This window comes from Euphorbia lathyris, chromosome 2 (genome assembly GCF_963576675.1).
Source record: "Euphorbia lathyris chromosome 2, ddEupLath1.1, whole genome shotgun sequence".
Lineage (NCBI taxonomy): Eukaryota > Viridiplantae > Streptophyta > Magnoliopsida > Malpighiales > Euphorbiaceae > Euphorbia > Euphorbia lathyris.
The window spans coordinates 28,330,046-28,345,315 of record NC_088911.1 but is presented as its reverse complement, the minus strand read 5'-3'; the positions used below and the strand labels follow the sequence as shown (position 1 = coordinate 28,345,315).

The window sequence follows — 15,270 nt, the reverse complement described above, 5'->3', positions numbered from 1 at the left end:
TAGAAGGAAAGAAATTAGTGAAGTTCTAATTATCTAATAAACCGTATAACTTGACAAAAATGAGATAAAATGTTAGTATTTGAGAGAATAATTAAAATAAATGTATTTGTTGATAAAAAAAATACGCATTAAAAGTAAAGTTCACTGTAAAAAAAGTAAAGTTAAATTGAAACATGATGTTTAATGTAATTTTCTTTATTTATATTATATATTTCTTAAAATTCGTTAAAATTCGTTATATTTCTTTTGTATTGGATTCATATTTTTCTTCTCTTCTATATATCTTGGATCTTTGCCTTTTCGAGGGTGTTAACCTGATTGGGATGTCCGTTGGGCTAGGTCCGTATTTCAATAAAAAAAAATTCGTTAAATTACACGGGGCTCTTAAATTTGGATGACCCTTAAAAATTTATATTAATTTAAAATTTTATTGAAATGTTATTATTAATATAAATAAAATATTTTAAATTTGGTGCTTTATTTTATTCTTTGTAGCTTATTTAGTACCTTTTCGGGGCGTCTGGTATTCTATTGGGATAGAGATAAGGATAAATGTTGAGGTAGGAATAAGGATAAATGGTTGGGATAAGGATAAAAATATGATAGTCGGGAATTATTATTCAATGTTTGGTATGTGGGATAGAGATATGGATATTGATAAAATAATATATTTTACTATTGTAACCTTATTTAAACTATAACATAACATTAATTTGAGGGATAAGATTGACTTTTTTCGTCCTATTAAAATCGCAGAAGTTTATCCCACTTCCTTATACCACCCCCCTTTTGGGTATAGGATTTGGAGGATAAGGGGATTATCCCTCATCTGTCTCACTCTTCTATCTCCCAAACAAACACGATATAAATTATCTCGTGTTTTTTATCCTTATTCCACATTTTATTTCCCTTCTAACAAACACTCCGTTTATCTATAGTCTGACTTATGTAAGGTTTTATTTCTTATGCTTTCACGATTTCTTGTACTCAGCATTTTCATTAAAAAAAAATTATTATATCAAAATATTTTAAAATATACTAAGTAGTATATAAATTTTTTTAAAGTATTAAGGGTTTAATTTTTGTATATAAAGGACTCATGAATATTTAAGAAGGGCATGTATCTTTCCAATTATAAATTTTTAGTTCATTCAATATAAATTTTTAGTTACAACTTTTCAATTATAAATGAATACTTTCATGAGCATGATAATGAAAAATGTGTTAAAAATGTGTTAAAAGTGAATACGCGCATCTATGGAAACATTTGAGAAAAATAAAAAAGGAAAATGCAAGGGCATTTATGACAAAAGAAAAGAAATTAAATGGCCAAAGGTGGCAATCAAAAATGCCATTTTGGAGACACGTGTATAGATTCTCTCGTGGAGGACTCTTTCTTTCTTTCAGGTTTCCAGTCCACTTTAGTTTATATATAAACAGGTATCCGTGTGAGCTGTATGTAGCAAGTGAAAAAGCCAGATCTCTCTCTCTTTGTAAAGAGATTCCATTAGAGAGATCAATATTGGAATCTCAAATGCGCAACGATGGAATCTTTTACGAGATCTCAATTTCTTCTGCAATGAATTAGGTAATTTACTAACCTCTATCATATTGAATTCTCAGGCTCTCTCTATATATATGTTTTGATCTCTGTAAATTTTGGAGAAGATGAAGTATTACAGACGATCTCTCTATTGCTTGAATTTTGAAATGCTGCTAATTACATGAGTAATCTAATCTGCAGAAGAAACATCAACCGATCGATCGATCGAGGAGTCTTATAATACAATACTGCATCTTCGTCGTCTTCTCTTTGCGATTCAATAAGGTAAGTTTTGAATTTTGTTCTGCCCAGGTGATTGCTTAATTAATTATCTGAAATGCATTTATGAGAAATATCAAAACGATGCTGCATTTTCTGTTTGGCTTCATTAATCAACTGTTGCTTGGAATTTTCTGCTATGCGACTTCATTAATTAATGATGGACTGGACTGGACTGGATCTTCTTTTTTTCAAAGGAAAGAGTAGTTGTGGTGTTAATTGCATTAATTAATTTGTTCAAGTATGGATCCATTCGAAATTTAATTTGTTAGGCAGTGAATATGTATGTGACCTCACTATTGAAGGAAGAAAAAGTCATTTGATACGGAACAAATGACGCAATTAAAAATGATTTTAAAGTGAGTTTGTTGGAGCTTAATTCCAACTAAAAACTGGCTCACATGTGGCATGTCCTGTTGCTATCTGTAAAACAGTAAACATAATGTTTACATCCCACATATTAAGCCCAAACTCGCCCTTGTTTAGGAGGCTTAGAGAAAGTTAATAGAAATAATGATATTTAAAATATTAAAAATTAATTTTGATTAAAAAAAAATATATTCAAAATTAATTTTGTTTTGGTTTTTTTAGAGAGTACATGAAAGCTCAGTGGATTTTAACTTCTAAATTCAGTGGATTTTAACTTCTAAATCCAATTTATTGAGAGTAACGAAATTTTTCTTAATGAGAGCTAACTTTTCCTTTAACTCTCATTTATATTTCATAAATTCTAAAAACTCTTTCATTTCTACCGTTTTCCATTCCTTCCTTTCCTTCCTTTTTTTCGTATTATATTAACATTAACAACCATTCTACAATCTCTCATAAAAAGAGGAATGCTTCTAAATAATACTCCCGTTTTTTACATTTCAATCCACTGTTTTTAACATTTCAAGATTTATTCTCCAACCTACGTTGCATTACACCATTACATTACATTAAATGAGAGAGAATTGTTTTTTAGTTAAGCAATATAAATTTTATTAATTATATTTTTTAATTTATGTGAAATATCCTAAAATGACTTATATAATGTAACGGATGGAGTACTAAGTTTTAAATTTTAAGAATAAAAGATGTAGGAATGAATGATACATTATTAGTATTAAAGAAATATTTGGTTCGATTGTTAATTGTTGTTTCAGTTTCTCGTTTATGGGTATTATTACTTGTTTGTTGTTAACACATTAATATTTGGCTTAAAGTACAAAAATACCTCTAACGTTTTGGGTCAGGAGCAATTTTACCTCTAACGTTTAAAATGGTGCAATTTTACCCCTAATGTTTGTAGCCATGAGCAATTTTACCGCTAACGTTGATAAATTGGATCAATTTCAGACACTATTATAAAATACAATCATTTTTTTTTCTTTATTTTGCACCAATTGCATATCAATTGGTTCTAAAAAAAGGATATAATGTTTTTTGTAATTTAATAATAAAATTGGAGATTAATATTTATAAATTCGGTGAATTTTTTGAATTTTTTTTATCTAATACGTACAAAAGACAGTATATTTTTAGTATTTTTTTCTTATTTTTTTCACAACCCAACATATGTTTGTGATTTGTTACTGATAAAATAACGCATGTGTGAAGTGTAGATGACAAGATTCATGACTGAGAAGACAGTTTGATGAATTATTTCTCAAATTGACCCAATTTATCAACGTTGGGGTAAAATTGCTTTTGGTTTCCAACATTAGGGATAAAATTGCACCATTTTAGACGTTATGGGTAAAATTGCTGACCCAAAACGTTAGGGGTATTTTTGCACCTTAACCCTTAATATTTAATAAAATTGTGATGCGTAGGCAAAATGTCTTTTAAATTAATCAATAAAAAAATTATAAAATATAATACAAAAATTAATGAAAGACGTAAATAATTAAATAAAAATTAAAAATAATAATTTATTAAACCGAGCAAGATCTCAAAAAAAAATATACAAATTAATGAAAATAACATAAATAATAATTAAAATAATAATTTATTGATTGGAGTAAAATTATAAAAATAAAATAGGTAATGCACAAACTAATAAAAAAATAACTAAATAAAATTTAATGAACAAGGCAAAATTAATTTTGTTTATATAATACATAAATTAATAAAAATAACATAAATAATAATTTATTGAACAAAAAATATAATTTTGTTAAAATAATAATTAAAACAAAAAAAATTTGTTTAAAAAAGAAATATAATATTTTTAAATTAAAATAAATACAAATAATTTTTCATAAAAAGCGGACAAAATGCTAATTTTTCACTAAAAAAACAAAAGCTTTTGTTTTAAAAATCTTATTGAACGCGGCTATTTGAAGTAAAGAACTAAAAGTAAATCTGAAAAGTTAAAATAAACACAAACACCTCTAATTAGGTTCAATAAACCCATTGTAGAATTTCTATCTATTACTCATGTGAAATTATTTTTGACATTAATGATATATAATTCATATGTAAATGAATATATATATATATATATATATATGTATATATAATAAGTCCTGCATTAAGAAGAAAGAAATGCAAAAAAGAAGCATCCAATTATTGACACGTCCTCATAGTGATAGAGTAATGTTTGGTCGTTGATTAAAAAACAATAGAACTCTTTTTTTAAAGAAAAAAAAGGAGAGGAAACATACATATACTTTTAATATAAAATATTATTATGTCGTGGATTTATACGAGGTTTTCAATCTCTAGCTAGTACTATTGCTTTTGGATTTAAGTAACTTGTTTGGGATATAATATTCTTGATATTTACGAGCATTGTTAGTTATGATCAAGTATTAATCTCGATCTAGAGTTTTTGGCAATATGGGAAATTAGGAATGCTATTTTATCTTTCTTGTCAGTTCCCAATTTAACGTTTTCAAATGACGAAAAATTCAATAAACAGAACAAACTAAAGTAAGTTAAGAAATGGAAGCTTAGTACAAAAATTGTGTGTAAAGAATAAGAACAGTTCCGATACATAAAATGTTTTCCTTCAAAGAAATCTCCAGTATGAACGGGACAATTCAATGATGAACTGGGCAATTCAATAACAAGCTTCATATAGGCAAAAAAGCATAATATATTACACATACGATCATATCCTTATTATATTACTTAGCTATGTATCTAGTTCATCAGTAGTTTTCACCTGGTCAGTGACTGACCAAGTCAGTCACCGTTAGATCTAAGAGGTGTAAATCTAAACCATACGATTGTTTTAATCTCCACCTTATGATTTTAACAAGCCCAGATCTAACGGTGACTGACCAAATTCACTTGGTCAGTCACTCCCAGGTGAAAATCACTACTAATTCAATTCGAATGCATGAGATGAATAACCTTAATTAGTCGAATTTTATATTCAAAACCGACTTTTCTAGTCATTAGTGGATTAATGTGACCAATAATAAAACATCAAAAATTTAATGTACTGTAATCAAAGATGAGGGATTCAATCCACCAAATCAAAATGATCAACGGCCATAGTAGAATTTCTCTACTCTCAACGAGGGAAAGATAGAAAATGAATTAAATTATCGGTCATGGACTTTACAATAATTAGGAGAAATAATTTATTAGTCCCCACATTTTTACATAACACATTGTTTAGTCCCATATTTTGAAAAACACATTATAAAATCTCTATCTTTTATAACCGTTAACCTTTTAGTCTTTTTTTTTAATATATATCTTTAACAAAACATATTTTTCGCATTCAGAACTAATAAATTATTTACCCTAATAATTAACACAACTTAGAGAAATTAATGATCAGCATGCATGTTAGCTAGTTATGAGAAATTCGTTAAGGTAACAGTTAAATGGCTACATGAAATAAAGTATTCATTTGGATTAGAATATTCTTGTGTTGGTGTAAAATCAAATATTAATGGCATCTTAATATCATCGATATTTTCAAGAATTATGGTTGATTTTTCTCCTAGCTAGTTTCTGTTATAAAACTATGTTATAGCTCATTGATCTAATTTCAAGAGATATGCCAAAGCACCAAAAAGGTTAAAATCTTACCTGCTAGAATTAATCACCGGCAGGAACAACAAACTGTTACAGGCCATGGCATGCAATTCAATGGCCGTTGCTGCCCCCAACCACAAAGAATACAATGGTCTTCGTCCTTCACAATCCTTCAAAGATCTGCGCCACAAAGCAGTACTAAGAAGATCAGTTTCAGACAACCATCTTTGTTCTTCTATTAATCGAATTTGTGCTGCATCAATGCAGCCTAAGTTAAAAGGTAGCCGTTCCTTTGGGATCTTTCCTTTCGAAATCTCTACTTCCCTAATCCCGAATTCGCTACGATCACTGTTCGATACAGAAACTAGCAAAGACATTGATTTAGTAGAGAAAAATGTTGAAACTATGGTAGAAAGCGAGGAGGAGGAATCGAAGGTAAAGAGAGCAAATTGGGTGGCGAGGCTATTGGAGATTAGAAGTCATTGGAAGAATAGGCAGCAAGAAGAGGATACAGATGGTGATGGAGATGAGGTTTGTGATGTAGAAGACAACAGTGAATGCAATAGTTGTGATGTGGATGGCTGCATAGTAGATGATGATGAGATGGAGAAGGAAGGAGAAGATATTAAATATGATCGTCAAACGTTTTCGAGATTTTTGGCTCATGTACCTTGGTCTGATATCAAGCTGTTCTCTAAGCTGGCTTTCCTCTGCAACATGGCTTATGTTATACCTGAGATCAAGGTATGCCTCTATTCCTTTTTTTTTATACCTGAAAACTGTCAATAAAAGCTTTTTGAATGTTTTCTCAATCTGGAATTTGCCATTAATTAGCTTAACATGATAACATTGAACCTATATATGTTACATTAATAGCTAGAAAATCATGTCAATAAAGTTCTAGCTAGAAAATTAAATGAAATCTAATTAAGTTCTACTAGCTATAAATTTCTATGTGAAGCCCTGGCTATATACATCTATGAGCTACAAATCTAATACATATTCATCATTCTCTGCAAGGGTGAATTTGATGCTCAACTTGTTGTCTTGCTCAAGAAAATCAATTACCTTTAAGCTTAAGGGTGTTCAAAACCCACCCAACCCAGTCAATCCATCCAATCCAATTTGATAAAGTAGTAAAATCATCGGGTTTTGTAGGTTTTTGTTTAACCAACAGAATAACATTTACTCAAACCGAATTATTTATGACTTCTCAACCCAAATTAAGTGTCCGTTTGGTGTTCCTTTTCATAGTTTTTTTTTTTGTTTGTTTGTTTTTTTCACTTCAAATAGTCGAATAGAATAGAAGTGTTCTGTAAGGATTGGTAAACAACTGTTTATAAGCATTAGATATGAACAACTGAACCAAACCGACCCTAACCCGGCCCACATTCTAATCCTTTCTTTTGCCAGCTGAACCAAACAGACCCTAACCCGGGCCACATATTCTTTTGCCAGCTGAACCAAACCAATCCTAACCCGGTCCACATTCTAATTCCTTCTTTCGCCACCTGCAAATGGAGAGTTTCAGGTTTGGTATTGACGGGAAAAGAAGGGCGCAATACCCAATAACTTTAGGCTAGGTTTTTTCACAGCTCTACTTTTACTATTCTGATGTAACTTAACTTCACTGCATTTTCTTGGATTAATTCAGAAAAAATCAAATCCAAGAATCATATGAAAAAATCAAACTTGATCAAGTTTGGATGTTTATTTGGTTTATTTTAAGTATATATATGTGAAATCAAGTTTATGTGCATGCTATCCATAATAGATTTTGATTTAATAATATATTGCAATCATGAACTTCACTAGTACTTGAAGAAAAAACGAAACAGAGAACATAATGGAAGCTATATGTATATATAATCCATCTTTTTCAATAACTAACCTCATTCATGATTTTCCAGGTGAAGGATTTGAGAAGACATTGTGGGTTACAATTTGTAACATCCTCCCTAGAAAAGAAAGCAGAGGCAGCAGCTATTAAAGCAAAACTTGATGAGCACTCTGCTGATTTACTTGATTCTTCCTTTACCAAATCTAAATTGAAGGAAACTGATAAATCTGGGCAAAAGCGTGCAGCACTCCGTTCATCAGTTTATGAGATTGCTGCTTCAGCAGCATCTTTTGTCCAAGCACAAGCAGAAGACTATTCATCTTGTGGCTCTAAGTTTGAGGAGGGTAATTGTAGACAAACAGTTGAAGATGCGGAAAGCTCACCCCGAGTATACAAATCAGAGGTTGCTGCAGTTGTCGCAGCATCAACGATGACCGCAGTGGTTGCAGCAGGAGAGAAAGAGAAACAGAAGGCAGCAACTGCTCTTCAATCACTTCATTCATCACCTTGTGAGTGGTTTATTTGTGATGACTTGAGTACGTATACTCGTTGCTTTGTGATTCAGGTAATCTAAGATTCTAGTTCCATCTATCTCATTCAATACAAGATGATGGTTTAAGTAGCATGTATCTTCCAAAGATGGCTCTTCTAAGTTCTAGTAATGTATGCACAAATAATTTCCTTACTTGGCATTATATCCTATATCTCAACGAAATGCAGTGAAGTTAGATGTTAAATAATAGGTGTACATTTTCAATTTTCAGGGATCAGACTCCTTAGCATCATGGCAAGCAAACCTCTTCTTTGAACCTGCTAAATTTGAGGTTAGTATTAACTGCAAGCTCTTACAGCAGGAGAAAATTTATTATGCTTGGGAATGACACATTTGTGGTCAATCCTTAAACTATTTCTCTATTTATGGTGGATTTCAAACTATTTGCGGTTTTGTTGTGTTTATAGAGTGCCAAAGATTATTGTCAGACATTCAAAGCAGTCTGCTTGTTCGACAGTCGGACTGGTGCCTGGTGGTGAGATTCTCCCGCTCTTTGAGCAACTCTCACTACCAGTCCACCTATCTGATAGGCGGACTTTCAAAGAAAGCAGTCCGCTCGTAAGACAGGCGGACTGCTTTGAATGTCAGACAAAATTCTTTGGCACGCCATTATGAGTAGCGGAGTAAACTAAAAACACCACTAAACCGAAATAGTTTCAAATCTACCATAGTTTAGGGATTGACTACAAATGTATCAATATCCTTCCTCACAAAAACTAAATTAAAATATATCACATTTATTATGTGTATAAGATTAATTCACTGTGACTGGTAGCATATATACCAAGAGTATTCTAAAAGATCTCCTCATAACCTTAGTTGGAAACTTCTATACTAATAAAACATAATATTTATAGGATTAATCATGAGAAAGACCAATGTCATTAATTAGTACCTATTCTGTTATCACAGGGGACAGAAGTGCTTGTTCACAGAGGGATTTACGAAGCAGCAAAGGGAATCTATGAGCAATTTATGCCAGAGATAATTGAGCATTTGACTACATACGGAGAGCGTGCAAAGCTTCAATTTACTGGCCATTCTCTTGGGGGTAGTCTCTCTCTTTTAGTCAACCTAATGCTACTAACCAGGAAGGTTGTCAAGCCCTCCGCTCTTCGACCAGTGGTCACTTTTGGTTCACCATTTGTATTCTGTGGCGGCCAAAAGATACTGAACGCTTTGGGATTGGATGACAGCCATATTCTCTCTGTGATGATGCATAGAGATATTGTTCCAAGAGCTTTCTCCTGCAACTACCCTAACCATGTTGCTCAAGTCCTTAAACGTTTAAACGCTCCCTTTCGATCTCATCCTTGTCTGCTAAAGAATGTAAGGCTGCTTTTGCTCTTCTTTCCGGTCTCATTTGCTCTTGGGCGAACCCCTGAGTCCCGAGTAGGGGCATAAACTTTCGGCCTTTTAACTTACCAATGATTCGTTATTGGAGCAGATAGCAACAACCACCATTTCATCCGACATACGTATTTTTGATTTTCCAATGGATTTACGGGGCGATTACTTGGTTCATCAAAAAAAAAAAATCATTCTCTAATCATACTTCCTCCAAACTAGCACTACTATGTGTCATACGACAATTATTTATGAATTTCATAACTCTAAAAGAAGAGTCTTTCAATTTTCTTAATACTTGGATTCTCTTGTGTTTGTTTGCAGAAACTATTGTACTCTCCACTTGGTAAACTATTCATTCTCCAGCCAGATGAGAAGTCATCACCTCCACACCCTCTACTCCCTCCCGGATGTGCTCTTTATACATTAGATAAGACACACTGTGGATACACAGCGAATGCTCTAAGCGCATTCCTCAACTGTCCGCATCCACTAGAAACTCTAAGCGATCCCACAGCCTACGGTTCAGAAGGTACGATCTTAAGAGACCATGACTCAAGCAACTATCTGGAGGCAGTAAACAGCGTTCTTAAACAAACTTCAAAAGCAGCTCTTCATAGAGTAAGAGATGAGAGAAATCTATTGTGGCCATTGTTTGCTTCGCCGTCCCCGCATTCATGGAACCACGAGATTAACTCTGAGAGTAACAGTTTGGTGGCCAAAGAGGTCATGACAGTGTAAAGTAACTTTGTAGAGTTTCTGTATAAATATGAATCTAAATTAGGAATGTTCAGTTTTCACTTGTGTAGTATATCTATTGTATATGTACATATACGTAAAGTTCGTTTAACTGTATAATCAGCATCTAAACTAGTTAATAGACACTAACCACTTTAAGAAAAACACAGCAATTCTTGTACCAAAGTAACCACAAATTTTCATCAGATATTCTCCTTTCTGTCTTTCAAAGTCAATTACCATTATTAGACACGACACAGTATTGCAAAAACATCATCCAACTGGTTCATGTCATATGGGGGAAGAAAAAACTAAGTATCTACGTGATTTCACGTCAGAGGAGAATGCGATTCCAGAAGAGCACACCTAGGCCTGTAAGCAGGGGAGTAGATGAGGGTGTGCAAGAGTAAGAGCCCCAAAATTTAAAACGTGGTTAGTCAAATATAGATATTAGCTTAAATTGAGAAAATAATAATATAATGTAATAAGATCTATTTACATTCTTCCACTCGATATGCATATGTGATTTAAATATTCAACCACCCAAAATTATATTAAATATTAAGGGTTTGATAAAAAAGTTTAAGACGCCATTGGTCTACTCCATTTATGAACCAGCCGAGAGGCTCGGCATTCAGCTCGACATTGTTCTATTTATGAACCAAGTAGGCTTGAGCACACTCAACTCTAAAGGTGGTTAGTTGGCTTGGTTACAGGGTCATGAACAATCACATCCCTTGTAACCAAAATTCAGAATAAAAAGGAAAGAAACTATGAAATGCAGCAAGTTTGAGTTATGAAAGAGGGGAATTGTGTGGGAAGTTGATTTGAGCAAGAGAAAAAAGAGGAGAATAGGTTGATAAGGTATAAGATTCTTCTCACCTCCATGATATGCCAATTTCATCATTTTCTTCCCCCGTTCTCATCCTTTCCCAAACTCAAATTTCTTTTGAATTTTGCGATTCATATCTCCGGCTTCATGATAATTAAACGTATATTGTGAGTGCCTGTTTCTTCACTGCAAACTGTTTGCTCTCTTTAGGTAACAAATAGTTCGGTCTCATTTGGGAAAATACGTGGGCTAGTCAGGCTTCCAAGATTGATCAACTAATAGACAATAATTAATTAGATTTGTGTTTTTGCACGGTACTAATTACTAATCTAGTCTATTTGAGAGTCAATTAACATAGTTGACATACTTTCTTTTCATCTTATCAAATTAGACAATTTTCATTCACTTTCGATAAAAATAGGGTGTTGTTATATCAAGCCACCAATTCCCACATCTAGTTCCATGAAATGACCAAACTGCCCTTATTAGTTTTGGTCTTTGAATTTTTTTTTCTCTCTCTACGAAACACGGGCGTGTGGCTATCACATGCCTCACCATGTGGTGAGGCGTGACAGCCACATGCCTCACCACGTGGTGAGGCGTGATGTTCACATGCCCACGTGTGATTTTTTTTTTTCAATTTTAGATTTTAATTATTATTATTCTAAAAAATTATAAATATTATAATTATTCTAAAAAATTCTAAATATTATAATTATTAACATTATAATTTGAATTATAATTATTAACATTATAATTAAATAATATACATTAAGTATCAAACATGTGTTAAAAACAATAAATTCTAAATAATTCTAAATATTAACAAATTACAACAAGCCAATTCATCCAGTTCCATTCCTCAATGAATCGATGTGTGATAGATTTAAGAAAGACTGTTTACATGCTCACGTGTGAATTTATTTTTCCAATTTTACATTTTAATTATTATTATTCCATGGAACCGGACGAATTGACTTGTTGTAATTTTTTAATATTTAGAATTGTTTAGAACTTATTGTTTTTAGGGTTAAGGTGCAAAAATACCCCTAATGTTTTGGGTCAGGAGCAATTTTACCCCTAACGTCTAAAATGGTACAATTTTATCCCTAATGTTGAAAGCCAAGAGCAATTTTACCCCTAACGTTGATAAATTGGGTCAATTTGAGAAATAATTCATCAAATTATTTTCTCGGTCATGAATCTTGTCATCTACACTTCACACATGCGTTATTTTATCAGTAACAAATCACAAACATATATTGGGATGGTGAAAAAATGTAATACCCCCAAATTATATATATTTAAGCTAATTAGTAAAATGAATTAGTTAGAAGGACTTAAAAGTTAAAGTATAATTACTTTTGGAAAATTTTTAAGGAGCTGCATTTTACGGCAGACTCCCTTTTCCTTCTTCTTCAACCTTCATCTTCTCAATTTCATTACAAATCATTAGTCTAACCCATTCTTCCTCGTTTCTTCACCGTTTTTGGCGTTCTTTATACCGAAACGAAGCTCTCAACTCCAGCTACAAGTGCATGTAAGTTTTATGGTGAGATTTTGATTTTTCAAAAATCGTTTAGAGAGAGAAAATTCGTCACTTTTGATATTCTCTCTATTTCTTGGTCCTATGTTCATTATTTTGCAATTCTAACACCAAAAATGGACTCAGGGGGTCGATTTACTTATAGGTGCACTAGATTTTGATGCATGCAAGGAGTTTTGAGGGGTAATCGGAGCTACATCGAGAAAAGTAAGAAATCTAACCAAAGTTTAATTTTCCGGTCGATTTTGGGTGTTTTGAGAGTGATTCTAGACTCCTAGAATCATAAGGAACAAAGTGGTATAATTAATTTCGCAAAACAATCAACTTTAATTTTTTCGATAGGCGGATCCCGAACACCGGTGATATTTTCCGGTGACATACGAAATAAGTGCAGAAAAATTATTTGGTTAAGTTCAGAATGTTCTAAATATTATTTGGAGCAACATTAATTCTTTGGCCAAATTCCTTACCGTTTAGTCTCTATAAATTATAAAAATATATAGTTGGGTGAAATTAAAGAAAATAAATTAAGTTGGGTTAAAAATGATTTTGTAATCCTTATTTAAATAAATTTCAGAATATATAATTTTAAAAATAAAAGTTGAAGGGAGATTGGACTAAGCATAATTAATTAATTAATTATTGGTTAGTCCAATCTCCCTTCAACCTTTATGCTCTTAAGATTATTGGTTAGTTAATTTAGTTGATATATGTATTATGAAAATGAATTATAAGTATATATGTTTATATGTTATTTGATTATGAGTAATTTTGGAAGTAAAGTATTGGAATTACTGACAATTATGGAACTGTCGGATGATTGATGTCCAACCGGGTTGATAATTGCAGTCTATGGGTACCGCTTTGGACTTTGGATATTTTTTAATATAGAAGTGTATTTTATTGCAGGGTTGACCCTATTTGTTACTAGGAGGATGTTCGTTTTATAGGGGAGACTCTGCCGAATTTTCAGTAGACAGTCCGTAAAACGAGACGAAATAAATTTTAATATTTCCCTAAACTTATATAAATTGTAAAAATAGTATTATCTCTTTTAGATACTCAACCAGTAGGAGGAGCAACAGTACCTGAAAATTAGGACAGTCGGCTAGGAGCAATTTGTGAGTTAATTATATGTTATGCATTTTTAATTTAGCATTTGCATTCATAATAAATGATTTCATGATATTTCAAGTAAAGTATTATTTTTACTTATAAAAGTATTTTATTGTTTATAATAATTTATACGTAATTATTTGTGGATAAATACGTGTTATGGACATGCTTCCTGGTGAGCGGCATCAGGACCTTGTGCGCACAGGTACTATCGGGTTATTGGATATTGATGATACTAGTATTGTGAATGTTATGATATATGGATAAGCTCGGTTTAGATATTTTCGGGCTATATGATATGTGGATTTTGGATTTAAGTGAGGCTGGGTACGGAATCGGTTGAGTTATTCTCGGTCCCCCAGTTATTAGATATGAGTGAAATGGTGATTATTGGTGGATTATTAGATTGGGTATTGAGGTTTAGGGTCCAACACACGTATTAAACCACCTATCTATTTATTTATAAGACAATTTTATGAAAAGCATATCGTGTGATCATTTATATTATATATTATATATTATTATTATTATTGTGTGTGACATAAATGTTAAATTACTCATGCATTGCATATAATTAATTCACTATGGGAGGTTTGACTCCTTTAATTTTTCAGGTAACTAGAAGTCTGTTGCAGCCCACGATCTTTCTTCGGGCAGCACATCTATCTTATTATGTATGACTATTTAAGAATTATGTTAAATTTTATATTCTAGACCGCAGTACCAGTTTGAGGATTATGTGTGTGTTTATTATTGAAGGTTTTAATATCAAATTATGTTAAGACTATTGGTAAAGGTTGAATTTTATATTATATTAAGGCTTGATACGGGTTCCGGTAGCTTCAGCTTACCCGTTCCCTAGCACCGGTCACGGTCCGTGGGATGGCTCATGACAAAAAAATAAGAAAAAAATATTAAAAATATACTGTCTTTTGTACGAATTAGAGTAAAAAATTTAAAAAATTCACCGAATTTATAAATATTAATCTCCAATTTTATTATTAAATTATAAAAACCATTATATCATTTTTTTTTAGAACAAATTGAAATGCAATTGGTGCAAAATAAAGAAAAAAATGAATGTATTTTATAATAGTGTTTGAAATTGATCTAATTTATCAACGTTAGTGGTAAAATTATAATTTAATTATAATGTTAATAATTATAATTCAAATTATAATGTTCATAATTATAATATTTACAATTTGTTAGAATAATTATAGTATTTATAATTGTTTAGAATAATAATAATTAAAATGTAAAATTGAAAAAAAAAATCTCACGCAGGCATGTGAAGAATATGCCTCCACCACAGGTGGGGCGTATGAACATCACGCCCCACCATAGGTGGAGGCATATTCTTCACATGTCCCGACACCGAAAAGTTGATTTTAAAAAAATCATTTGATTTTACTTACAACAATCGTAAATAAAACATATTTTTGAACAAAATTACGTATCATTAGTCATTTCCCATGTTTTTTCTTTACCAAATTAG

At 31.7% G+C, this 15,270-nt stretch overlaps 1 protein-coding gene across 2 annotated transcripts; it reads left to right on the top strand.

The window, feature by feature from the left end:
• The first annotated feature begins 1,429 nt into the window (after positions 1-1,429).
• Positions 1,430-10,486, top strand: LOC136217572 (phospholipase A1 PLIP1, chloroplastic). Of its 2 annotated transcripts, none has more exons than XM_066004158.1 (7): positions 1,430-1,588; positions 1,745-1,828; positions 5,897-6,544; positions 7,711-8,205; positions 8,405-8,464; positions 9,106-9,522; positions 9,865-10,486. In XM_066004158.1, exons 3-7 carry the CDS (start codon positions 5,900-5,902, stop codon positions 10,279-10,281), a joined length of 2,034 nt encoding a protein of 677 aa, XP_065860230.1. In that variant the 5' UTR covers positions 1,430-1,588; positions 1,745-1,828; positions 5,897-5,899; the 3' UTR covers positions 10,282-10,486. The 2 variants fall into 2 exon arrangements, with proteins under 2 accessions (XP_065860230.1, XP_065860229.1); XM_066004157.1 differs by having other exon boundaries at positions 5,878-6,544.
• The last annotated feature ends 4,784 nt before the right edge of the window (positions 10,487-15,270 follow it).

What these genes read in the sequence shown, in the direction of transcription:
- LOC136217572 (XM_066004158.1), top strand. Translation starts at nt 5,900, where the DNA reads ATGGCATGCAATTCAATGGCCGTTGCTGCCCCCAACCACAAAGAATAC. An exon ending in ATGTTATACCTGAGATCAAG is followed by an intron (nt 6,545 to 7,710) that starts GTATGCCTCTAT and finishes ATGATTTTCCAG; the next exon opens with GTGAAGGATTTGAGAAGACA. An exon ending in CTCGTTGCTTTGTGATTCAG is followed by an intron (nt 8,206 to 8,404) that starts GTAATCTAAGAT and finishes TTCAATTTTCAG; the next exon opens with GGATCAGACTCCTTAGCATC.